Consider the following 26807-nt stretch of genomic DNA (forward strand, 5'->3'; position numbering starts at 1 on the left):
AAAAAGTGTAAATTGTGGCAGTTATTTTCGTATAAACTGATGTGTATAACCGTCACAATAAACGCTTGTGGCGGTTTCCCTAATCGCCATAGAATTGGCCGCCACAAAGTTTAATGTGGCAGTTTTACGCTACCCACCGCAACACCCACCACTTTAAACATAGTGTAAGTAGTGACGGTTATTATACGTAAGTAGTGGTGGTTTTTATATGTAAGTAGTGGCAGTTTTTATATGTAAGTAATGTCAGTTATAATTGTCGCAATTTAATTCATTGAAGAAGATTCTGGCGCCATAATATAAGTAAGTAGTTGATCTTGCAGGGGATTCAAACGTCAAAGGATTCGCCTTGTCCAACTCTATCTTCCACCTCCGCAACTGTGACAAGTGCAAGAACGCTCCAGGAACTCCACAAGAACTCCAAGCAAACCTGCGAAACACACCAAACGGCGCCTCTAGCGGCCGGTGGCACTCTGACTCTCAAGTCAGCCTTACAAAACCACCAAAGAACTAAGAACTTGTCTCTCTGCGAGACTCGTGTGCACTCTGTGATTCTCTCTCTTTTCTCTGTGTGAGTGTAAACTGGTAACTTGCAAGAATGAATCTTACCCCCTTTACATGAGCGCGAAATGCCCTTTATATACTCTGTTGTGCGCCTAAGTTATCCGTGAATGAAGTAACTTAGCGCGTTTCTTCCACTAGGTGGCTCGTGCAACCTCAGTGTGAATACCAAGTGTGGCTTGGCTAAGCGCACGCACCAGGAATTACCTATTGTGTGAGCGATCACCCCTGCTTTGCACCATGCACGTTATGGGTTAAGAGAGCACCAATCACCGACTGGCTTACTAGCTCTCTTGGGCCACTCTCGTGCACGACACTACAAAGCACATAACTTCTCCTTGCTCTGATACTCTGCCACGCCAGACTCGTATGCAACGCTCTCCCTGGGGATCACCCTTCGTTTCCAGCTTAAATGCGTGTAACACGAAAACCCGATGATCATCGCTCACACCAGATGACCGATCGGTGCACCATAGCGCCACGCCTTTTGCTTCCAGGCGCTTATCTAGGCGCTGATCACGCATCCTCTTTGACCACCGCCCTCTGATCACCGATCACCACCCTGGGTGACTTTCTCAATGACTCATCTGCTTCCCTAGCCCACGTGTTCCGCTAAGAACGGTCCACGTGGCTATCTGTTGCTGATGTCACCGACTACCGATGACCGACCGGATCACAAGTCCCCCAGTCTCGAGCTGTAAATTTGTTTTCAGCGAAGAGACTAAGTGATCGTCTTCAGTGGCCACGTAACAACTGATGCCACGTCACGTGCCACATCACGTGTTGTGTTTTATGTGACGTTACGCCTTCCTCCCTTAATCTTGCGACACGTGTACGCATCAACGGCTAACATGAAACGTCGTTTGCGCTTCCCACATTCAAATACTTGCGCGCCTCCACTGTTCCCTCACTTTCTCCAACGCTCTTCTCTGAAACTCTTGAAGCCCTTCTCTACGCGATTCGTCTTCCTCAATCTCAAGCTTTCAGAAACCACTTGCGATCATCAAAAGGTACCCCTTTTCTTCATCTATGGCATATTGAATATTTTCTACCGATTGCATCATCCAATAACTGTACTGTGCATACGTTATGGGCCGTTTTCCCTTTCCCTGCATTGTTCTAAGGTTTCTTCTGGTTTTTCTGCATTCTTCTGTGTTTTCGTTTCTTCTTCTTCGCCGCTTTCGCTTCTCCACTCCCTTCAACCATAGCATTTTCGTTCTCCTCGCCTTCCTCTTGTTTTTCGCTGAACCCTGTTTTTCATCGGTCCCTCATTCCTTTTTTTTCTTTCTCCATTGTAGCTACTGAACAATGGCTCGAACAAAAACTACTGCGCGTCTTGCTTCCTCTGGTGCACAGCCTTTCGCAAGTGCACCACCACCGCCTTCGACGAGCACGCCCCCCCAACGAGTGCGCACCCCCAAGCGGCGCCTCCTCAACATGACTACGTGCGTGTACAAGTGGGCTCCCCTCCACTTGCTCGCTGAGACTTCTACGCAACTTCACAACCATCTCACCAACCTTCTGAGCAGCGACTCAGACGAACCCACATGCGCCCTTGACAAGTAGGATGACTCACACTTGGACGTGTGCATCCCCCCTCAAAACATGCCAATATGCGTGGATGATAGGGCCACCAATGGAGTGCCCTTCACCTTCATTTACTCCGCCATCTTCAAGAGGTTGCGCCTCCGACTCCCTTTCACTTTCTTTGAGAAGGACCTCCTCACCGAGTTGAACGTGGCTCCCTGTCAACTCCATCCAAACGCTTGGGCCTTCATCCGAGCATTCGAGATTCTCTGCAACCATTTCGGACACCCTCCTTCAACCGACGTCTTCCTCCACTTCTTCGAGGCCAAGAACCCAGGTGATAGGTCATGGGTAAGCCTGAACGGCGTGTCAGGGAGAGTGACTTGGGCCTATACCAGCAATCCTTCAAGGACTGGAAGGGTAGGTTCTACATGATCACCTCCAACGAGCACAGTCCGACTCTACTTGAGGGCTTCCCACTTTATTGGGTTCCCAAGGTAGAGTTCAAAAAACCCCGAGGCTTGGAGGCTATGGCACCTTATGAGCACGAGCCGGCCTACTCTCGAGCTTGGGTGCTAAGTTCGGCTCCTCCACCCTCATCAAGCACGAATTTGACGCGGAGGCGCTTAAGAAATATATTGGTTTGCATTCTCTTCTTCCCTTCAACTTGTTATTTCTCTGAGTATGATAGTGTGCTTGCACTTAACTGCAACTGCTTGTGTTGTTTTCACTCCCAGCTTGTTTGCCATACTTGCACTCTTGCACATGTTAATCACTTCTCTGCATGCTAACACTGAACTGATGAACTTGATTGACTCCTCTGCACTTTGTTTGCTTTCTTGGCTCTTTGTGCACTAACCCTTTGCCATGCCTAACTGGTGCAGATATCACTTCCAGCAAAGAACGATGCCAAAAACTAATTAAGCTGGCCAAAAGCCGACGAGCTGCCAGGTCGTCTTCGGGGACCGAGGCCACCGCCGAGGCCTCCTCCGAGCCCATCTCTGCCTCCCCTCTCTCGTTCGCGCCAGCTGAAGGCCCCGAGACCAAGGGTGAGAAGAAAAGGAAACGGCTGGTGAAGGCTCCCACCACCGTCGCATCCACCGAGGGGGAGAGCTCGGGGTCTCCTCTAGCCCAAAGAAAAAGAAGGGGAGCCGAGGTGGGCGGCTCTTCCGCCCCAAGACCCGAGGGCGCTGAGGGGGATGCCACTCCAACCCTTCCAGCACAGACTTCTCCAACGCGCCCTCCTTCTCCAGCACCTCTTCCTTCCCTGCCCCCAACCAGCGAACCCCTCACCTTGCCATCTCAAACTGCTGGGAGCGGGGCTGCTCGCTCGGAGGGGACTCTCACCCCTCAACCTCACCACGTCCTCAAGACTCCGCCGCCACGACCGAGGGTGGTGGTGAGAGTTCCCTCTGAGCCTCAGGTTCCAGCACTGAAGGGCTCACCACGGTTATCAAGCTGGCCAGACAACTGCTCCAAAATCGCGAGCTGGTCAAGTGGAGCAGGAGCGAGGTGGACCTTCATCTGGTCCGCCAACTGGTGCTTTCTATGGACTTCTCGACACAGCATCGCCGCATCGAGAAGATGGAGAGAAAGATGACCGAGCTGCACGACCAAAAAGAGTCGCTACAAAATAACTACGAGGCCTTGCAGAACACCAACGGGCTGCTGAGGGACATGGTGGAGGAAACCAAGGGGGGGCACGCCCTGCAAGTCCAAGAAACCATCAAGACAGAGATGATGATGGGGGACGCCGTCGCCACTCTTGACGCTAAGTTGGTCGAGACCACGGGCAAAGCCATTCAGCTTAGAATGCCTTCCTGTGCCAACAGATCGCAAATCTGGTGGAGGCTCTCGCAGCAAACGAGAAGCGTGCCGATGATCAGGGGTCCAAGCTCAAGGAAGCCGAATCCACCATCGCCACCCTTACAACTGAGAAGGTCGTGCTTGAGACCGACAAGGCTGAGCTCGAGGCTGAGAAGACCAAGCTCTGGGAAGAGGCCGCTGACACTTTTGCTGAGGGATTCGACTTGGCCCTCGAGCAAGTTAAGTGCGTCTTCCCGGAGGCTGACTACTCTTAGTTCGCTATCGACTTCGAAGTGGTGGACAGCAAGATCATTCGCCCTTGATCATTTGCTATCTTGTTTATATCCCTTTGTACATAAAACTTTGAATGTAAAGACTCTTCATGCATATATAAAATGCCACTTTTTCTCTTACCGTCCTTCTTGCTGTGCATCTCTTATCCTTTATCTCTTGTCATGCATGACGAACTGCTAACCCGCTCGAACTTGGCCCGAACCTTTACTGTACTTGACTTCTCCACTTCTGACTTCGATCACAACTAACAACACTTGATAACTGATTTGGCTTGGCTTGGCTTGCTTAGGCCTATCGCGTAAGAACTTGTCTAAAACTCTTAAACAATGTTCGAACCACCGATAACCGATCAGAATGCTACAGCCACCCACTCATCAGTCCTCGCGCCTCTGCTTCCACCTTATATCTCTCTATATTGCTTGTCGCTCCAGCGCTAAGTGCGTAGAGGACTCCTAGACCGATCGGTCAAGGATGATGCCTTGTTTTAGGGAAAAGAGTGTTTCTCGATAACCCCTTTTGCCTGCCCCAAGGTCATCAACCCTTAACACGTCGGGTCGTACTTTCCACCTTCTCACTCCTGGGGTGAGAAGGGTTTTGACTAAGAGTTCTACTGCGCCAATATTGATGCTATGCCACTTGGGTAAAGGCGTTTCTCGAAATCCTTCCTTTCCCTTTTTGGGCTTACTAGCACCCCTGGCTTTTCGAACCTTAGTTGCCTGCACTCACACCTGGGGTGAGGAGGACTTTAAACCGGTTGCCATGCTCGCGCCTGGGGCGAGGAAGGCCTAACCGATTACCTGCGCTCGCGCCTGGGGCGGGGAGGATTTTAACCTTGAAACTTTGCAAACTCTTATACCGATAACTTCTTTTTTATTGGGTGGCCTCATTAAAAACCCTTTTTTAGGGAAAAGAGTGCCCCCTGAACTTGTTCAATTGCTTACAAAAGCGCGAAAGCGCGACTACTTTACAATTTCAACTAAAATAGAACTTCAAGTGTGTGGCGTTCCATGTTCTGGGGATCGCCCCCCCGTCCAAAGTCTCCAGCCGATAAGCGCCATTTTCCAACGTCTCCACCACTCTGAACGGGCCAGTCCACTTGGGGGACAACTTATTCTCCATCTCGTGCTGGTGTGCCTTTCTCATTACCAGATTTCCTTCCTGAAACTGCCTTGGCCTCTCCTTGGAGTTGTGCCTACGCTCCACCCTCCTCTTCACAGCTTCGACACTGATCCTAGCTTCTTCTCGCACCTCATCCAAGAGGTCTAGGTTCACCTTCCTCTCCTCATTGGACTCCTCAGCAACAAAGTTTAGAAACCTTGGTGAGCTTTCTTGTATCTCCACAGGGATCATAGTGTCTGACCCATAGACCAAGCTGAACGGTGTCTCATGGGTGCTAGATTGTGGAGTGGTGTGATAGGCCCACACGATCCAGGGAACCTTCTCTGCCCACGTCCCCTTGGCCTTCTCCAACCTTCTCTTCAGCCCTCTAAGCAGCACTCGGTTGGCCGACTCTACCTGCCCATTCGTTTGTGGGTGCTCCACCGAGGCAAACACTTGCTGTATCTTCATCTCTTCACACAGCTTCTTCAATTGATGACTCGTGAACTGAGTGCCATTGTCAGAAACCAAACGCTTGGGCACTCCGAAATGGCACACAATGTTCTTCCATACAAACTGTTGAACCTTGTGTGCGGTGATCTGTGCGACTGTTTCTGCCTCTACTCACATTGTGAAATACTCAATGGCGACGATCAAAAACTTCAACTACCTTACTGCCAAAGGGAAGGGTCCCAAGATGTCAATTCCCCAGGTGTGGAACGGCCATGGGCTGTGAATTGACCTCAACTCTTCAGGGGGCGCCTTGAGCCAATCTGCGTGTTGCTGACACTGCTTGCAACGCTGAGCATACCCCACACAATCCTCCTTCAGCATTGGCAAGAAGTACCCCGCACGGAGGACTCTGCTTGCCAAGGCGCGACCACCAACGTGGCTCCCGCACACTCCCTCGTGGAGTTCTGACATGATTCTCGTGCACTGCTCCCCGTGCACGCACACCAACACCGGATGGGTGAACCCAAACCTAAAGAGATCCCCATCAATAAGAGTGAACTTACTTGAGCTTCTCTTTACTCTCTTTGCCTCTGCCGGGTTCAGCGGAAGCACCCCAACAGCGCAAACCTCCATCACCTCATCAGTCCTCACCGGTTGCGCTCTCACCTTAGGTGTTCTCAAGGTTTCTTGAGTTAGAGACCGATGACCGATGGCTATACGTTCCCTTGACTTGTACACTTGAAGTACCTGGTTGTCCGTCACGAACGCGCGAGGTACCTTCAAGGTCTCTTGGATGACGGTCCTCTGCCTTCCCCCCTTTCCTGAGCTGGCTAGCTTGGCAAGCAAGTCAGCTCTGGCATTCTGCTCTCTCGGCACATGGACCAACTCGAACTCTGCAAAGGACGTCTTCAGGGTGTGCACATACTCGAGATATGCAGCCATCTGAGGGTCTTTGGCCTGGAACTCTCCTGTTACCTGCCCAGTGACCAACAGAGAGTCGCTCTTGGCCATCAAACTCCTTGCTCCCATATCTCTTGCCAGCAACATCCCAGCAATCAAGGCTTCGTACTCTGCCTGGTTGTTGCTAGCCTTGAAGGCGAAACGCAGAGACTGCTTGATCAGCACTCCGTTTGGGCCTTCTAGGATTACTCCAGCACCACTCCCTTGCTGATTGGAAGAACCATCCACTGATAGGACCCAGGGAAAGTCCAAACCCTCCGAAGGTGTCACGCCTGATGACAACTCGACGACGAAGTCCGCAAACACCTGCCCCTTGATCGGTCCTCGGGGCTCGTACTGGATATCAAACTCAGACAGCTCCACAACCAACTTCACCATCCTCCCAGCTACATCTGGCTTCTTCAGCACCTTCTGGATAGGTAAATCGGTCATCACCACCACCGTGAAGCTGTGAAAGTAGTGGCGGAGCCTCCTCGCCGAAAACACCACCACCAGAGCCGCCTTCTCTAGAGCCTGATACCTTACTTCAGGACCTTGCAGCACCTTACTCACAAAATAAATAGGTCTCTGAACTTGGTTTTGCTCTTGGACCAACACTGAACTGACCGCCCTCTCCGTCACAGCAAAGTACAAGTGGAGAGGGGTGCCCACCTGTGGCTTGCACAAAATTGGTGGGCTTGCCAGATACCCCTTCAGCTTGACGAAAGCCTCCTCGCATTCCTTAGTCTAAACGAACCTGCTGTTCCGTTTGAGACATTGGAAGTAAGGGTGACCCTTCTCTCCTTCGGCAGACATGAATCGCGACAATGCCACCAACCGTTCGGTGAGCTGCTGCACCTCCTTCACTGACGCTGGGCTCCTCATTGCCATGATCGCCGCGCACTTCTCGGGGTTTGCCTCAATTCCCCGCTCTGTCAAGAGGAAGCCTAAGAACTTCCCAGCTTCTATGCCGAAAATACACTTCTCTGGGTTGAGCTTCAACCTGTATTTGGCGATAGTCGTAAACAACTCCTCCAGATCAGTGACATGTTGTTCCTTCTCTCGTGAAGTTACCACCATGTCATCCACGTAAGCTTGCACATTCCTTCCCAGCATCGGCGAGAGCACTCTATCCATCAACCTCTGATAGGTGGCTCCCGCATTCTTTAGCCCGAACGGCATTACCTTATAACAGTAACAAGATCGCTCAGTCATGAACGCGGTCTTGCACTCGTCCATCAGATGCATCCTAATCTGGTTATAACCTGAGAATGCATCCAAGAAACTCAGAAGCTTGCACCCCAACGCGCTATCCACCAAGGCATCTATGCTGGGTAGGGGATAGGAGTCCTTGGGGCACGCCTTGTTCAAATCGGTGAAATCCACGCACATCCTCCACTTGCCATTCGACTTCTCCACCAGTACCACATTTGCCAGCCACTCCGGGTACTGGATTTCTCTAATATTCCCCGCGGCCAGGAGTTTGCGGGTTTCTTCGTGGATCACCTGCCTCTTCTCCTCATTAAACTTCCTCCTTCTCTGGCGCACCGGTTGGACCTGAGGGTCCATTGCAAGACGATGGCAGAGAGAGTCTGGGTCAACACCTGGCATGTCTGAGGCTGACCATGCAAATGCGTCCAGATGCCTCTCAATCACCCCGGCGATCTGTCGTCGCATGTCCTCGCTGAGCGGCCCTCCCAGCTTGAACCTCTTCCCTTGGATCTCCGTCTCCACCTGTTGAACCAAGTGGTGTTCAATGTTTTGAAGAATCAAAATCCTTTGAAGGATGTTGAAGCCTCTGCTTTGCTTGATGTTGCTGAGTTGGTTCAAGCAATTAGCATCTCAATCTTTATCAAAGTAAAATGTTTTTCAAACTAAGTTGAAACAACCGATTGTTTACAGTTAGGTGTTTTGAGAAAGTTTGAAAACTGTTTTTGAATGGTGAAATCTGTTAAGTAACAAAACAACCGATTGATTCGAGGAAACAACCGATTGTTTGTTTCAAACCATAACAGAAAAACTGTTTTCTTTGACTGAGCTTTAAATGCTTTAACTGAATACGCTCCAGTCATTAAATGCTTTGACCAATCAGTTTTAAATGCAATTAAGAGTTTGTTAAGATTTGATAACAAACTATATCTTTGAATATATTAAAAAAAAACTATTTTTAAGTTTTAAGAATCTTGAGACAAAGTTTTTAACTAAGAGTTTTTCAAAGAGTTCTGAGATTGCTTAAGAGTTTAGAGATTGATCAAGGTGCTGGAATAGGATTCTACTTGTATTGATTTCAGATATTCATCTGTAACAAGTGTAATCTTTGTAAACTGCTGAACAGTTCGTTTGTGTGTTTTGCTGAGATTGGCTGTGTGTTCTTGAGGTGTTCAAGATCAGCAATCTTAGTGTTGGCCAAGGAGAGTGTGTTTCTTGAGGTTTTCAAGGTCCTTCTCTTGGTTGTTGTGTAAGTGATCAAGGTGTGGTTGCTTAGTGGATTTCCTCAGGGTTTCTGAGAAGACTAGATGTAGCTCTGGTTTGGAGTGAACCATTATAAACAACTGTGTACAATCTCTCTATCCCTAACTCTTTATTTTCAGTTTGTTTGTTGTTTGCTGGTATAAACAACCGATTGTTTCGAAGAAACAACTAATTGTTTTTTCTAGTATTACAGTTTTTGCTTGCTGTTTTGGCTAACTAAATTGCTGAATCAATTGGTTTCTGAAATAAATTCATTCTAGCTTTGAAAAGTTTGCGAAAACCCCTTTAAACAATTAACCCCCCCTCTAGTTTAAAGCCATCTTTTCTAACAATTGGCATCAAGAGCTTGGTTCTTTAAAGTCATTCAAGTTTATCCTAAAATCTTTTAAAATGGCTGATAGACTACCGTTTGGGGAAGGTGCCTCAATAAACAAACCACCCTTGTTTTGTGGTTTGAATTACCAGTTTTGGAAAGTTAGAATGAAAATATTTATGGAATCTCTTGACAAAGGAATTTGGGATGTAATTGAAAATGGTCCTTTTATCCCAAATTTTGAAAAAGATGGTTCTTCCATTAAGAAGCCATGGTCTCAATGGACTGATTCAGAAAGTAAAAAGGCCAAATTGAATTGCATTGCCAAAAATATTATAACCTCTGCTTTAAATTCTGATGAGTTTTTCAAGGTCTCACAATGCAAATCATCACAAGAAATGTGGGGTACTTTGGAAGTCACTCATGCAAGAACAAATGAGGTGAAAAGAGCTAGAAAGCAAGCTCTCATCCAAGAGTATGGGATGTTTAGAATGCTTAAAGGTGAAACAATAGCTGAGGTGCAGAAAAGGTTTACACACATCATCAATCACCTTATGAGCCTAGACAAGACGTTTGACAAAGAAGAGCTAAACATCAAAATCTTGAAATGTCTAGATAGAGCATGGCAACCAAAGGTAACTTCAATTTCCGAATCTAAAGATCTAACATCATTAAGTGTTGCTTCTTTGTTTGGAAAGCTTAGGGAACATGAGCTAGAGATGAATAGACTCAATGTTCAAGAAAGTGAAGATAAGCACACAAGGAGCATAGCCTTGAAAGCATCCAAACATAAGGGAAAGCAAGATTCAAGTGATGAGGAAAATCTTAGTTTGCTGTCAAGAAAATTCAGCAAATTTCTAAAGAGAAACCGCAACAAAGACAACAACAAGGATAGGTATGGAAACAAGAAACCCAATGAATTTAATTCAAATAACTATAATTGTTTTGGTTGTGGTGAGCAAGGTCACATAAAGGCATATTGTCCCAACAAGAGCAAAGAGAAAAAGACAAGCTACAAGGAGAAGAAAGGCAAGACAAAAAGAGCCTACATAACTTGGGATGAAAATGAGGTGTCATCATCTAGTTCTTCATCAAGTGAAGATGAAAAAGCCAACATATGCTTAGTAGATGAGGATGATGATGATTATTGCAGTTCAAGTGAGGTAAGTTCATGTGCTTCCTTAAATGAACAAAACTATAGTGAATTGCTTGAAGCTTTTCAAGAAACACATGATGAAGCTAATAGATTGGTTCTTTCAAACAATCGATTGAAAGATCTTAACAATGGGCTTGAAAAGAAAGTTAAATCACTTGAAGAGGATATGAGAAAAGCAAAAATTGATTTTGAAAAACTGGAAAATCATTTCAAAAATTCCTCCTACAAGTGTGATACTCTCAATTGCACAAATTGTGAAAATCTTGAGAAAAAGGTTCACTATCATGTTGAAACTGTGGACAAGCTTTCAAAGGGGAAGTCAAACTTTGAGAATGTCTTGGCATCTCAAAGCTGTGTTTTTGGAAAGACTGGTTTAGGCTTCAATCCACAAAACAAGCAAGATAGGTTTTCAAAAAGTTTTCTAAGAAAATCAGAAAAACAACCGATTGTTAAGACGAAACAACCGGTTGTTACATGCTTTTACTGCATGAAGAAAGGCCACTCTGTTAGATTCTGTAAAATTAGAAAATATTGTGTTCCTAAAGGTCTTATGAAATGGATTCCTAAGGAATGTGATGTTTCTAACAGCAAAGAAAAGCCAAATGGACCCAAATTTGTAAGGGGACCAAATCTTGCAACTTGAATTTGTTTATGCAGGAAAAATGAAGAGAGAAAGAACAACTGAGCCATCTGATCAAGCTGTTGAAGAAAAAGGCAGTCATTGAAGTTGTATCAATGCTATGCAATATGTCAAAACAGTGAAAAGAAGTTTTCTTGATCAACAAGCAATTGGCTCATTAAAGAAACAACACAAGGATAAGACCTTCCTTTATTTGTTCTCAATTTCTGTTTCAAAGTTCTTTCTTGTGATTAATTTTCTTTTAATCAAAATCATGGGCTTTAATCTGTTTCTGTTTATGGTTAAAAACTTCAAAATCAAGTTTTTTTTACTGCTGCAGAAAAACAACCGATTGTTTTGAGTCTAACAGCACTGTGAAGAAATTGATTTAATTGCTTTTTGAAATTCTATCCGTTGCAGATCAATTTCAAAGGGAGAATCTTGGTCAAAAGATCTGTGTTGAAAGCTGAGCATGTTCAGAAAGAAGTTACAACAATCTTAAAGGAATATATTCCAAAATCTTGGAAATTCAAGAGCCTTAATGACTAGTCAAAGATCACATGTGAAGACCATGTGATTTTCAGCTTTTTCTGACATTTTTTGTACAGAATAGAGTCAAGTCCTCTCTCTAAAAATCAGGTACCCATTGAATGAAATTAAATTCAAATTGATTCTCTTACTGCTATAAAATCAGGTGCAGATTTCTTCCAACAAGAACAACCAATTGCAACATCTATTGCAATATCTCTTGCACCATCTCTTGCAAAAAATTCTTTGAAGTGAGTTTTCGTCTCTGCTGTCATGGAATCAACCCCTCCCACCTCTAAAAGAGTCAAAACCAGAGCTGTAAGGTCTGGAGGAAGGCTTGAAAGTTGGTTTTTTTGTGACACCGATCTCATTGAGAAGTATAGGTATGAAACAAGTGTCAAGAAGATAAACAACCCCAAGGTTGTGTGTGATTGGCTGAAAAGTCAAAAGCTTGACAATGTAAGGAGGCTTCTCAAGGACCAATCACTCAGAAAATTTCTAAAGCTAAAAGGGAACATTTATCCAGATTTGGTGAGGGTATTCTACACCAACTTGAAGTTTGAGGGAAATAATCTAGTTTCTCATGTGAAAGGTGTGGAAATGGAGATAACTCATGAGGTTTGGGCTGCTGTTGCTGGGCTTAAGTTCTCTGGTCTAAGAATCAACAAGGGAAACCTTGGTGTGGTGGAAGATTTCAACAAAATCCAGTTCTGCAAAAGTTGCTTGAAGAATAATCAATCTCAAGTTAGCACATGCTCGGTTGGAGGTTTGAAGCTTGATGAGAGGTTTCTTGCTCTCATTGTAATTTGGATTCTAACTCCAAGGGGGAGTAATCACTTTGTGTTGACTGAAGAAGATCTGGTTTACATCTTCTGCATCACCAAGAAAGTGAAGATCAATTGGATTCACATAATCAAAGAACATATGCAAAAAGCCATGAGGTTAGGTGATTACCATTATCCCTATGCTGTTTTAATATCTAAGTTTCTACTCTTTTTTGAAGTTAATCTTGAAGATGAAACTTCTGAGCTGGTCAAGTCAACTCAAGAGTTGAACAATGGATCACTTAGCAAGATGGGCTTTACAAAAGTAGGTGGAAAATGGATAAGTAAGGATGGTGATCATGGTGCCTCATCTAGTGGTGCTGCTCATCTTGAACAAGATGAACCTGCTGATATGGATGTTCAACATGAAGATCCAGCTGAAGATTTTCAAGATGCAGGACCTAGTGCTGATGATGGACATCAAGGAGAAAGAATGCAAACCATGTCTCCTTTTGAAAGACTCATGGTGAATAGGCTTGATAGCTTTGCTGAAAATCAAAGGAGCCTTCATGATCTGTGTGTTAGTAATTTCCAGAGGATTGACACAAGGTTTGACAACATGGATGCAAGGTTTATGACTCTGCATGAACAAATTGAAGCTGTCCAGAATCAAATCTTTGATCTTCAGTTTGCTGATGAAGAAGAATGAAGGAAAAACAACCGATTTGTCAACAAAACAATCGATTGTTTTTGGGCTGTTCTTTTCTAGTTTTAAAATTTCTTTCCTTCTGTTGTTGCTGTTTTAATTCTGATGTAATGGAAACAATATCTTGTTTTATCTCTTATCTTTGTCTATTTGTGAAGACAAATAGGGGGAGATATATGTTGTGTTTTCCAGTTTGTTTAAATTTCTGTTTTTCATGTTGTTAAAAACAGTTTGGGTAATATGTAGTTTGTTTCTGATATTAACTGTTTTAAGCTTTAAATGTTTATCTGTATGCTAACAGAATATCAGAAGTTCAATGTATTGCTCAAAGTTCTATTGCAGGAACTGCTTCAGATTTAATCAGGTACAACACAAGCATCAAGGATTTGTCTTCATCAAATAGGGGGAGATTGTTGAACCAAGTGGTGTTCAATGTTTTGAAGAATCCAAATCCTTTGAAGGAGGTTGAAGCCTCTGCTTTGCTTGATGTTGTTGAGCTGGTTTAAGCTTTGTTCTGGGGTAGTTTAATGTTGTAATCCACCCTTGGATTAAATCTCAAGCAATTATCATCTCAATCTTTATCAAAGTAAAATGTTTTTCAAACTAAGTTGAAACAACCGATTGTTTTGTCGAAACAACCGATTGTTTACACTTAGGTGTTTTGAGAAAGTTTGAAAACTGTTTTTGAATGGTGAAATCTGTTAAGTAACAAAACAACCAATTGATTCGAGGAAACAACCGATTGTTTGTTTTGAAACCATAACAGAAAAACTGTTTTCTTTGACTGAGCTTTAAATGCTTTAACTGAATACGCTCCAGTCATTAAATGCTTTGACCAATCAGTTTTAAATGCAATTAAGAGTTTGTTAAGATTTGATAACAAACTATATCTTTGAATATATAAAAAAAAAAATGTTTTTAAGTTTTAAGAATCTTGAGACAAAGTTTTTAACTAAGAGTTTTTCAAAGAGTTCTGAGATTGCTTAAGAGTTTAGAGATTGATCAAGGTGCTGGAATAGGATTCTACTTGTATTGATTTCAGATATTCATCTGTAACAAGTGTAATCTTTGTAAACTGCTGAACAGTTCGTTTGTGTGTTTTGCTGAGACTGGTTGTGTGTTCTTGAGGTGTTCAAGATCAACAATATTAGTGTTGGCCAAGGAGAGTGTGTTTCTTGAGGTTTTCAAGGTCCTTCTCTTGGTTGTTGTGTAAGTGATCAAGGTGTGGTTGCTTAGTGGATTTCCTCAGGGTTTCTGAGAAGACTAGATGTAGCTCTGGTTTGGAGTGAACCAGTATAAACAACTGTGTACAATCTCTCTATCCCTAACTCTTTATTTTCAGTTTGTTTGTTGTTTGCTGGAATAAACAACTGATTGTTTCGAAGAAACAACCGATTGTTTTTTCTAGTATTACAATTTTTGCTTGCTGTTTTGGCTAACTAAATTGCTAAATCAATTGGTTTATGAAATAAATTCATTCTAGCTTTGGAAAGTTTGCGAAAACCCCTTTAAACAATTCACCCCCCCTCTAGTTTAAAGCCATCTTTTCTAACACCACCCACCCCTCAGCATGGTGGGGCCTCTTTTCACTGGCGATGACCGCCCTTGCGATCCTTGACTCGCAGGGCGTGATCATGCTCCCTTTCTCAGCTTCTACTTGGGCCACCCCTGAGCCCCCCCAGCACTGCTTCCTCCATCTCCACATCACCTTGTATACCTCTTACCAGCCATACGACCTCCGATCGCCTCTCGTCCACACCCGGCGGTGGTGTCGGGGTAACATGGCACACACTCCTTTGCTGCTTGAGGCTGTTCTCATAGCAGCGCCTAGCCTCCTTCTGGTCTGACTTAATGGTGATCACTACCCCCTCCATCGACGACAACTTCAACTTCATGTGCCTCGTTGACGGTACAACTCCCAACCTGTTGAGCGTCGGCCTCCCCAACAGTATGTTGTAGGCGGATGGGGCGTTAACCACTAGGTACTTGATCTTTTCAGTGCGAGCCACGGTCCCATCCGTGAACGTGGTCCTCAGCTCTATGTAGCCTCGCACCTCCACTTGGTCCCCTGCGAAGCCATACAAGAACCCTACGTACGGTCTCAGTTGATCAAGGGACAGCTGCAGTTTGTTGAATGTCGGCCAGAACATCACGTCCGCCGAGCTTCCCTGGTCCACGAGGACCCTGTGCACCCTTCTCCCTGCCGTGACAAGGGAGATGACTATAGGATCGTTGTCGTGAGGCACAACGTCCCGGAGATCCGCCTTTGTGAATGTGATGTCAGCATCGGGGGAATGATCTTCCTCCGCCGAGTCGACAGCCATCACCGAATGAGCGTACCTCTTCCTCTGAGAGGCTGTACACCCCCCTCCAGAGAAGGCCCCCGCGATCGTGTGGACCTCTCTGTGCACAGGTACCTCGTGCTGCTGATCTTCTGCTAGTGGCCCCGACGCCCGATCACCTTGCGCCTCCCGCAAGTAATCGCTCAAAAAGCCACTTTTTACCAACTCCGTGAGTTGGTGTCCCAACGCTAAACAAGAGTGGAGTGAGTGACCATAGGCCTGGTGAAACTCACACCACACATTCTTTTTCCTTCCCAGCACCTTGCCAGTCTTCTCTGGTGCTCGCAACCTTGCCGCTATGGCTGGAATGGTGATCAGCTCCACGAATTCCACCACGAAGTCAAACCTGGAGGGCATGTTACTCTCCCTCGCGCGCCCCCTACCCTGATGCTTCCCAGGCTCGTAAGGGCGATGCTTCCCCTGAGCCTTCTTTCCTTCTCTGGCCTCATGCACCCTCATCGGCTGCTGAGACCTGCCCGGTCCTCCGCGCGACTTGGCCGGGACCGCGCTTCCCCTCTTCTCAAAGACCTCCGTCTCTGCTACAATGTGTGCCACAGCACGACGCCTAATCTCTACGAAGGTGCTGGGGTGGCTTCTGATCAACGATTCACTGAAAGGGCCTGGCAGAACCCCTTTCTTAAATGCATGCACCAACATATCTTCATCTTTGCTGGGCAGCCTCACCACCTGAGCTCCAAAATGACTGAGGTAGACCTTGAAGGACTCACCTTGGTTTTGTCGCACGCCGAACAAGTCATACGACACCACTAGGGTGCCCTGTTCACGATATACTGCTCCATGAACAACTTAGAGAATTGATGAAACGAGGTGATGTGGCCATCTGGTAGGCTCACGAACCACTCCAAAGCAATTCCGCTCAGGGTGCTCATAAACAGCTTGCAATACACCGCATCTGAACCCCTAGAGAGCATCATCTGGGTGTGAAACGCTGTCATATGCGTCTCTGGGTCCTCCACCTCGGTAAAGAAGGCTTTCACCCCAACCAAGTTTGGTGGCACCACCGCGCTCATAATCTCCGATGAGAAAGACATGGGGAAAGTCCTGGAGGAGACAGCGGCAGCGCCACCCTTTCCTCAGTCGCGCGTTCCTTCTGCGCTTGCAGCGCCTTGCGCAACTCTCCATTAACTTTGTCTAACTCCTCGTTTCTGCTCTGTGATGTAGCCAAATCCGCTTGCATCCTTTCTTGTTCCATTCTCGACGCTGCCACATTGTCTTGCAGCGTTTGCATCATTTCCAAGACCTGCGCCATCATCACAGCTCCTTCTTCAGCTGATGGCGCGGGTGAAGTTTGCCTTGTCCTTCTCATTTTCTCAGCAAAGAACCTCAAGAACAAACGAAATCTGACAGCAAAGTGTGGATGGGATCACAAATTCACACGGGCCCCACGGTGGGCGTCAAATGATCTTGCAGGGTATTCAAACGTCAAAGGATTCGCCTCGTCCAACTCTATCTTCCACCTCCGCAACTGTGACAAGTGCAAGAACGCTCCAGGAACTCCACAAGAACTCCAAGCAAACCTAAGAAACACACCAAACGGCGCCTCTAGCGATCGGTGGCACTCCGACGCTCAAGTCAGCCTTACAAAACCACCAAAGAACTAAGAACTTGTTTCTCTGCGAGACTCGTGTGCACTCTGTGATTCTCTCTCTTTTCTCTGTGTGTGTGTAAACTGGTAACTTGCAAGAATGAATCTTACCCCCCTTTGCATGAGCGCAGAATGCCCTTTATATACTCTGTTGTGCGCCTAAGTTATCCATGCATGAAGTAACTTAGCGCGTTTCTTCCACTAGGTGGCTCGTGCAACCTAAGTGTGAATACCAAGTGTGGCTTGGCTAAGCGCACGCACCAGGCATTACCTACTGTGTGAGCGATCACCCCTACTTTGCACCATGCACGTTATGGGTTAAGAGAGCACCAATCACCGACTGGCTTACTAGCTCTCTTGGGCCACTCTCATGCACGACACTACAAAGCACATAACTTCTCCTTTCTCTGATACTCTGCCATGCCAGGCTCGTATGCAACGCTCTCTCTGGGGATCACCCTTCGTTTCCAGCTTAACTGTGTGTAACACGAAAACCCAATGATCATCGCTCACACCAGATGACCGATCGGTGCACCATAGCGCCACGCCTTCTGCTTCCAGGCGCTTATCTAGGCGCTGATCGCGCATCCTCTTTGACCACCGCCCCTTGATCACCGATCACCACCCTGGTGACTTTCTCAATGACTCATCTGCTTCCCTAGCCCACGTGTTCCGCTAAGAACGGTCCACGTGGCTATCTATTGCTGATGTCACCGACTACCGATGACCGACCGGATCAGTAGTGACGTTTTTAACTGACGTAATAGTAATTCTGAATAAATTAAATTTAATCACCATTTCTTTATAATCTGTTTTATACAATTAACCTAAATATAATATATTTTCATAATAAAATAAAATAATATATAAAGTTATAATCATCCATTCATTTCATTGAAAGTTAAAGCACACATAATATTGTTCAAAAATTTATACATAATTAAAAATTAAAACACATTAAATGTTCATTCATCCCTAATCAAGTTTAAAATTACATCACATAATTGTTCAAAATTTTATACATCCCTAATCAAGTTTAAAATTAAAAAACACATCCCTAATCAGTTTTTGCTTCCATCACTTGATCCAATTACTTGATTAGGTGATGGAGCACCACTTCCATTATCTGATGCCTGAAATAAATAATTTTAAGTTAATGAATTTGTATGTTTATAATTATAAAATAAAAAACATCAATAATATATTTAAATATATTAATATCTCATTAGTGGATGCATGAACTAAAATAGCGGTTATTGCAGTAAAATGTTTTGGAACAGCAAAATAGTTAATTGGGTTTTAAAAATAGTTTATTCAAATAAATAATAAATAGTTAAATAAAAACCAAACTTACATAATGTGATGGTTGTAAAAACCGAATAGACGTATGAACTGTGAAGCTGCTGTGAAGCGAAAAATGTCCTAATAAAATACTGCAATTAATATAAAAGTTTGCACCACCATCATAAATCTGTGTTTTTGCTTTATATAGAGAGATAAAGAAAGGGACGGATAAGATATGAGAAATTGGTCTTGGGTGGTGGTGCCTTTGAATGTACCTTTTGATTAGGTATATACCCAATTGTCATCAAATCAAGGGTTTGTGGCTTTCGGGGTAACGGGGAACAACGGGGACGTTATTAACTTGTTAACGTTAAAATACCTACAGACTCAAACTATCAACTTGTTTTAATCATTGTTTATGGTGATAAATAATATAATGTCTTAATAATACAATAGATTACAAAATTGTATATTAATAAAAAATTAAAAGAATACTTTAGTAGAATAGATAGTGATGTGCTTCCCCGTTACCTATCTGTGTTCTTTTTTAATTTATATAAAAATTTGTCTTCTTTAGCAATATTCTTATTTAAAGAGTAAATTATATATATATTCTTCTCTAATTCAGCAACTCAAAAAAGGATAAACAAATAATAAAGCAAACAATTTTACCTCATCATTTAACCAACCAGAGCACTGGGCTCAGTGATCGAACATCAGCGCTTGTGTTAAGCAGGTCAGTTCGGTGGTCTGGTCGAGTTAATGGGCCACATAAGTGGGCCTCAGGTATGTGTGCATTGAGGTTCATTCATATACTCAACGTGAATAAGGTCTGGTAAGCAAAAAAGTGTGAGTGGTGTGTTTAGTACATTTGGGTCTAGCACAATTAAAATATTCTCTAGAAACGCCTAAGCCCAAGAGCGCTAGGATTTTTGGAGATAAGCTGCATGCATGATACATAAAAGGCTTGTACACCTATAGTGGACAGATGGCTCCCCTAATGCTAGTACATGAGTGGTACCTGGCGGCCATGCTGTTAAGATTATGCACTCCAAGGAGGAAAGATGATGTCGTGTTAAGATTGTGCGCATTGTAACAGACTCTCCTCCCATCAAACCTACTTTAACTCGAGATAAGTTTCTTGTGAGAGAAGGTTTGTTACGAAAAGGAACCTAAAAGTAGTCTATAAAGGGGACTTGAGATCCCTGGTAAAGGTAAATCGTTTCTAAGACTGAAACTACTTGCTTACTTACTCATTGTTTCTATAAGTCCGGTACTAACTTGATCGTCGGTGTGCAATCAACAAGTAGGGCCCCCTCTATTTCAAACGGAGTTGCGTTCCAACATCCAAGGCAAAGAGCAAATTTCAGCTTAAGCAGACGGAGTCACAACCTGTTCCCAGAGTCAACCAGCAACCAGGTCAACCAACAAGAACATTTGACGCCCACCGTGGGACAACATGAGGAATACTCGACAAGGTCCATCTGGACAGGAGGAAGGTCAAGAAGCCTCGATGACGGTGAAACCATCAGCGGATCAGAGACACGAATTGCCAGTCCATGGCGAGGTCAACACGATCTCTAGGGGTTTCTCGGGGGGAAGATGCATCGCCTCCCAGCGAAAGAAGTATGTTAGGGAAGTGATGGCAGTAGAGGCACGGGAGCCTGGCCAGTCGCCCGAGCCCGACCTCTACATCACTAAGGCCGATTTGCAGGATGTGGTCCCCCACGATAATGACCCGGTGGTGATCTTGGTGGTCACGGTAGGGAAAAGGGTACACCGAATCCTCATCAACCAAGGGAGCTCGACCGATGTTATGTTTTGGTCAACCTTTAACAAATTGGAGTTGTCGCCGGACCAACTGAGACCATACAACGAATGTTTGTACGGTTTCGTTGGAGACCAGATGGAAGTAAGGGGACATGTGGAATTAAGGGCGACCTTCACAGATGACACCGCATCTCTAACAACCAATATCAGATACCTCGTCGTTAATGCTCCTTCAGCTTACAACATCCTCCTGGGCAGGCCTGCCCTGAACAGGTTAGGAGCAGTGGCCTTGACGAGGCACATGAAAATGAAGTTTCCTTCCCTTAAGGGAGGGGTGATTACCATCAAGTTCGACCAGAAGGCGACAAAGAAATGCTATGAGAATAGCCTAAAGGCTAAAAGAGGAGTGTGCACGATCACCGCCCATCCTGAAGAAGTAGAAGGGGTTACCCGTGTGGAGATCGCCCAGGAAAGGCGACCTGAGCCTATTGGCGAGGTTCAGGAAAGAGAGATCGGAGGAAAGAAGTTCAAGCTGTTAGAACGTATGGCTTTAAACTAGAGGGGGGGTGAATGGTTTAAAGAGGGTTTTCGCAAACTTTTTAGTCTAGAATGAAATTACTTCAAGAAAACTTGATTAAGAATTCAGTTTGCCAAAAACACAAAGCAATTTAGCACAGCACCAGAAAAACAATCGGTTGTTTCGCATAAACAATCAGTTGTTTATACCAGTTCACAAATATAAACTGAATTTAAAGAGTTCGAGGGATAGAGAGATTGAACACACAGGTTTATACTGGTTCACTCTTAACGAAAAGCTACATCCAGTCTTCCCAAAACCCCCTAGGGAATCCACTAAGCAATCAACCCTAGATTACTTACAACACCACCAAAGAAGTGACCTTGATCCCCTCAAGACACACACTTCCTTTGGCTCAGCACAAACACCACTAAGAATGCTGATCTTGACAACCTCAAGAACACACAACACTTCTCAGCTTCACACACAGAGTTTTCTCAAACTACAAAAGGATTACATTTGTTACAGAAAGATCTTAAATCAATACAAGATGAAAATCTTATTCCACACTCTCTTGATCAAAAGCAATCTCAAAAGCAAACTTCAACTCTTCAAAAGCCAAATCAGTGAAAAACTCAAATCTGTTGTTCTATGATTAAAGCTTAGTTATTTGTTACAAAAACATAACAAACTATTTATTGCTTTCAAAGACTGGTCAAAGTATTTAAGACTGAAGCGTATTCAATTATAAAATCATTTAAAGCTCAATCAAAGCACAAAACAGTTTTCTGTTATGGTCCTAAAACAAACAATCGGTTGAATGCTCGAATCACTTGGTTGTTTTGGTTTGACAACAAGTCAACCATCAAAAACAGTTTTCAACATTTTTCAAAACACCTAAGTATAAAACAATCGGTTGTTTCGACAAAACAACAGGTCGTTTTTCACTTAGTTTGAAAAACACTTTCAATTAAAAGGTTTAAGAATGCTTAAGCTTTGGATTCAATCAAGAGTGGATTTACACAGATAATCTATCCCATATCCTATTCTAAAACAGCTCAGCAACAACAAGCACATCCAGCCTTCCATCAAACTTCAAAGGGTTTGGATTCTTCAAAGCTTGAACACACTTGATTCAACAATCTCCCTCTATTTGATGAAGACAAATCCCTGGTTGCTTGTGTTGGATTTGACTGAATCTGAAGCAGTTCCTGCAAAAACAACATATATACAATCCAATGCTTTCTACAATAGCAGGTTAGTTTTACACATATTAAAAACAAGGTTCCAGACAAACAATCGGTTGTTTACACGAAACAATTGGTTGTTTCTATCAGCAGAAGCAGAAACAATTTTGATATCAGAGATTTCAGCAGTTTTAAACTATTCCAGAGAAAGATACACAAGAAACAATCAATTCTCCCCCTATTTCTCTTCACAAATAGACTCTAACAGGTATTAAAACGGATTTAGGAAAGATTTTGAAGGTTAAGGATACCTAACTTATTTCGCAAAAAGAAGAATCTCTCTTTTGGTAGTGGTTTTGTGAAGATATCTGCTAGTTGTAGTTTTGTCTCGACAAACTTCACTTCACAGTCCCCATTGCTCACATGATCCCTGATGAAATGATGGTGTATCTCAATATGCTTAGTTCTTGACTGCTGAATCTGATTTTTGGTAAGATTGATAGCGCTTCTATTGTCACACATCAAAGGGACCTTGCTGATTTGCAATCCAAAGTTTGCAAGTTGCTGTTTGAGCCATAGGATTTGTGCACAACAGCTTCCAGCAGCTATGTACTCAGCCTCAGCAGTAGAGAGAGCCACACAAGCTTGCTTCTTGCTATGCCATGAGATGAGGCTTCAAAAAAGAATGTGGCAAGTGCCACTTGTGCTTTTCCTATCTAGCTTGCATCCTACAAAATCAGAATCTGAATAGCCAATTAAATGAATGGCAGAGTGAGAAGGATACCATAACTGATGAGAGTCAAGTAAAGGAGGTTTTTATTAATGAAGGAAGAGGCAATTCACCATCACACTTGAAGTTCTTCCTTCTAGTCTTCTCAAAATTAAAAGAAGACATAAAATAAAGAGAGGCCCAAGCCCAAAGCCCAAGCCCAAGCCCAAGTCCATCCTATGAAGGGCAAGGCCCAGTTTTAAATAATAAAGAATATTGTTTGAAGGTGCTTAGAGGGAAACATTAGAAACCTCTATTGTTAAAGCATCTTTTAGTCTTTAGTTAGGAGTCTTAGGGGGGGGGTGTTAGTAGATAGGTGTAGGAGTAGAAAAGGAGGTGCCAAAGTGAAGGAAGAGGTCACACCTTCCTCATGCTTTGTTTTAGGCGCCAATTCTAGAAACTTTTTAGGAGGGAGTTTTTGAATTTGTGTAGCTTACATTTCAGCACCTTAGGCTATAAATAGAGGTGCTCTCTTTGTAAATTTTAGATTTGAATTTTGATTAGAGAAACTATACTCAATTTTTGAGAGAGCATTGGAGAGCTTTTGAGCCTTCTTCTCTAGTCTTATCTTGAAGGATCCATGGTGTCCTCAAGTGGCGGCAGCACACTCATCTAGGAGCAACCATCCTTCTAGTGGCGTGATCATCCAACCTTGCATCCATCTTCATGAGCATTCTTTTCTCCTTCCTTCCTTCTCTTTCAATTGTTCATGTTGTCTTGTGTTCTTGAGTTTATGGTTCGGTTGTTCTTATTTTCCAACAAACATTTTCAGTCCTTTGCCTTTTAATTTCATTTTGTTCGGTTCAGTTTGTTCCTTATCCAATTCTGTTCGGTGATTTTAAGTTTTACCTCTTTTTGTTGGTTCAATTTGACAATATGAGGAACTTCCATGTGAGTTTGCATTTGGTGCTAGTTTTGGTGAGTTCTTGACTTAGAACATTGATCCAATTCTTAGAAAAAGTGCCTAACATTTGTCCAACTCAAGTTGATTCCCAAGAATGTCAAGAATCATTCTAATTGTGCTAGTGGAATCACATCAATAACCCAACAGTTGATGTTCCTTTGAGATATTTCAGAATTCTCTTTGCAGCTTTGTAGTGGGATTCCATTGGATTTGTTTGATATCTTGCACAAAGACATACCGCAAACATGATGTCCGGTATACTTGCTGTTAGATAGAGCAAAGAGCCAATCAAACCTCTGTATTTCAGAATTCTCTTTGCAGCTTTGTAGTGGGATTCCATTGGATTTGTTTGATATCTTGCACAAAGACATACCACAAACATGATGTCCGGTATACTTGCTGTTAGATAGAGCAAAGAGCCAATCAAACCTCTGTATTTTGTTTGATCTACACCTTTTCCAGCAACATATGCATCCATGTAGCAGCTTGATGACATAGGTGTGCTTGCTTCCTTGCAACTGTCCATTTCAAATTTCTTGAGAATCTCTTTACAATACTTTGATTCGCATAGAAAGATTCCATCCTTTGTTTGCTTAACTTTCAATCCAAGAAAGAAAGACAATTCTTCCATCATAGACATTTCAAACTCACCTTTCATAGCAGCCACAAATTCTTCACACAAACTATCTTGTGTTGCACTAAAGATGATGTCATCAACATAGATTTGCACAAGGATAATTTCAGAATTTGACTTTTTGATGAAGAGAGTCTTGTCAATCATTCCCCTTTCATAGCCATGAGACAAAAGGACGTTGCTAAGCCTTTCATACCACTACCTTGGAGCTTGCTTCAGCCCATACAAAGCCTTTTTCAGCTTGAAGACATGATTGGGATATTGGTGATCTTCAAAGCCCGGTGGTTGATCCACATACACTTCCTCATTGATGTAGCCATTTAAAAAGGCACTTTTGACATCCATTTGAAAGAGTTTAAAACCACTCATACATGCAAAAGCCAACAACAACCTCTCAACTTCCAATCTTGCAACAGGAGCAAATGTTTCACCATAATCAATCCCTTCCTCTTGATTGTAGCCTTTGGCAACTAGCCTTGCTTTATTTCTTGTGATCACACCATCCTCATCCAGTTTGTTTCTGAACACCCACTTAGAACCAATGATGTTCATCTCAGATGATTTAGGGACAATAAACCATACCTCATTCCTTGCAAACTGATTTAGCTCTTCATGCATAGCTTCAACCCACTTTTCATCCTTGAGAGCTTCATCAATTGACTTTGGTTCAATTTGAGAGACAAAAGCAGTGTGCCTGCAGAAGTTTGAGATGGAGCTACGTGTAGAGACACCCTCCTTTATCTGCCCAATGATGTTCTCCACTGACAGATCTCTAGGAATCCTCCATTCTTTTGGCAACTCACTCTGTTGCAAAATTTCAATCGGTTGTTTCGAGCAATCAACCGATTGTTTTTATGCACAAATGTCTAGCTTCTCCAAACTGATGTTTTGCTCATCCTCTTCAGGACTGTTCTTCGAGATTTGAATGCTTTTGCGATCCACTTCATCAAAGATAACATGAACAGACTCTTCTACAGTCATTAACCTCTTGTTGTAGATTCTGTATGCATGACTAGTTAGAGAATAGCCTATGAAGATACCATGATCATCTTTTTCATCAAATTTCCCTAGGTTTTCCTTTTCATTGTTGAGAACAAAACAACTGCAACCGAAAACCCTTAGGTGATTGATGTTTGGTTTCCTTCCATTGAAGAGTTCATAAGGAGTCTTCTTCAAAATTGGCCTAATTAGCACTCTATTCATCACATAGCAAGAGGTGCTAACCGCATCAGCCCAAAAATACTTAGGAAGAAAAGATTCACTTAGCATTGTTCTAGCTAGTTCTTCAAGGGATCTGTTCTTCCTTTCCACTACACCATTCTGTTGTGGAGTTCTTGGAGCTAAAAAATTGTGCAGAATTCCCATCTTTTCACAGAATTTGCTGAACTTTTCATTTTGGAATTCACCTCCATGATCACTTCTTATTGAGCCTATGTTGTTGTTCTTTGTATTTGAAGTGGAAAATGTGCGTCGATTTTACGGATTTGAACAAGGCCTGCCCGACGGATTCATATCCGTTGCCCAGCATCGACGCCTTGGTAGACAACGCGTCAGGCTGCTGACTTCTCAGTTGATGCCTTCTCAATGTATAACCAAATCCGGATGCATCCCCGAGACGAATACAAGACAACATTCATGACAGAGCTCTCTAGTTATTGCTATAAGGTGATGCCCTTTGGGCTTAAGAATGTTGATGATAGGGAAAAACGTGCAGGCATGTGTGGATGACATGGTCGTCACCTCCAAGGAGAAGGACCAACACATTGCTGATCTAGAGGAGCTATTAACCACAATAACCAGGCATAATTTGAAGTTAAATCCCGAAAAGTGCGTATTCGGGGTGGAAGCAAAGAAGTTCTTGGGGTTTCTCCTCACCAAGGGGGGAATAGAGGCGAACCCCCAGAAGTGTGTGATGTGAATGTAACTACAAGAACACATGATTCTTGACATTCTTAGGAACAACTTGAGCTGGATTTGAAAGGCACTTTACTTTGGAATTGGATCAATGTTCTAAATTCAAGAACTCACCAAACTAAGCACCAACCAAGACTCATATGGAAGTCCATTTATTGTCAAATTGAATCAAAACAAAAGGAAAGAAGAACAAGAATTAAAACTGGACAGAATTTTAAAGATAGCTACTGAACCAAAACATAAATAAGAACACAATGCTGGAAACACAAAATTAAACGGTAGAAAAAGAAGGAAGAACACTACGAATTAAAACTACCGAATGGAAAATTGAAGAAAAGGAAGAAGAACACTTATAGGAAGATGCTTGCTGGATTTTGAGAATTGGAAGAAGCCATTCACGCCACTTGGAACCTTGACCCAAGATAAGTGATGGAGTGCCACCACTTGAAGCTCACCATAACTCACAAGATAAGGCAAAGAAGAGGAAGACTCAAAATTACAAATTCTCTCCAAAATTGAGTATAGTCTCTCTACTATAAAATTCCAATCTCAATTGTGAAGGACCTAAGCCCTCCTTTTATAGGAGTAAGGGCTGGTCATTTACATAGTTTATTCCCTAAGCTACCCAAAAAACTCCTAAGATCACA

General features: G+C 43.5%; 4 protein-coding genes across 4 annotated transcripts; 2 read left to right on the forward strand and 2 right to left on the reverse strand.

The window, feature by feature from the left end:
- The first annotated feature begins 2432 nt into the window (after positions 1–2432).
- Positions 2433–4166, forward strand: LOC137839454 (predicted GPI-anchored protein 58). Its single transcript, XM_068648568.1, has 3 exons — positions 2433–2505; positions 2970–3508; positions 3918–4166. Exons 1-3 carry the CDS (start codon positions 2433–2435, stop codon positions 4164–4166), a joined length of 861 nt encoding a protein of 286 aa, XP_068504669.1.
- Positions 4167–5949: 1783 nt separating this feature from the next.
- LOC137839455 (uncharacterized) lies at positions 5950–7128 on the reverse strand. The gene has a single exon (XM_068648569.1). It carries the CDS (start codon positions 7126–7128, stop codon positions 5950–5952), a length of 1179 nt encoding a protein of 392 aa, XP_068504670.1.
- A 294-nt stretch (positions 7129–7422) lies between these two features.
- On the reverse strand, positions 7423–16902 carry LOC137839456 (uncharacterized). Its single transcript, XM_068648570.1, has 3 exons — positions 16626–16902; positions 14958–16366; positions 7423–8409 (listed from the first exon to the last, which is right to left on the reverse strand). Exons 1-3 carry the CDS (start codon positions 16900–16902, stop codon positions 7423–7425), a joined length of 2673 nt encoding a protein of 890 aa, XP_068504671.1.
- Positions 16903–19924: 3022 nt separating this feature from the next.
- On the forward strand, positions 19925–20794 carry LOC137839457 (uncharacterized). The gene has a single exon (XM_068648571.1). It carries the CDS (start codon positions 19925–19927, stop codon positions 20792–20794), a length of 870 nt encoding a protein of 289 aa, XP_068504672.1.
- Positions 20795–26807: the final 6013 nt, after the last annotated feature.

The sequence above is a fragment of the Phaseolus vulgaris genome, chromosome 3, assembly GCF_000499845.2.
Source record: "Phaseolus vulgaris cultivar G19833 chromosome 3, P. vulgaris v2.0, whole genome shotgun sequence".
NCBI lineage: Eukaryota > Viridiplantae > Streptophyta > Magnoliopsida > Fabales > Fabaceae > Phaseolus > Phaseolus vulgaris.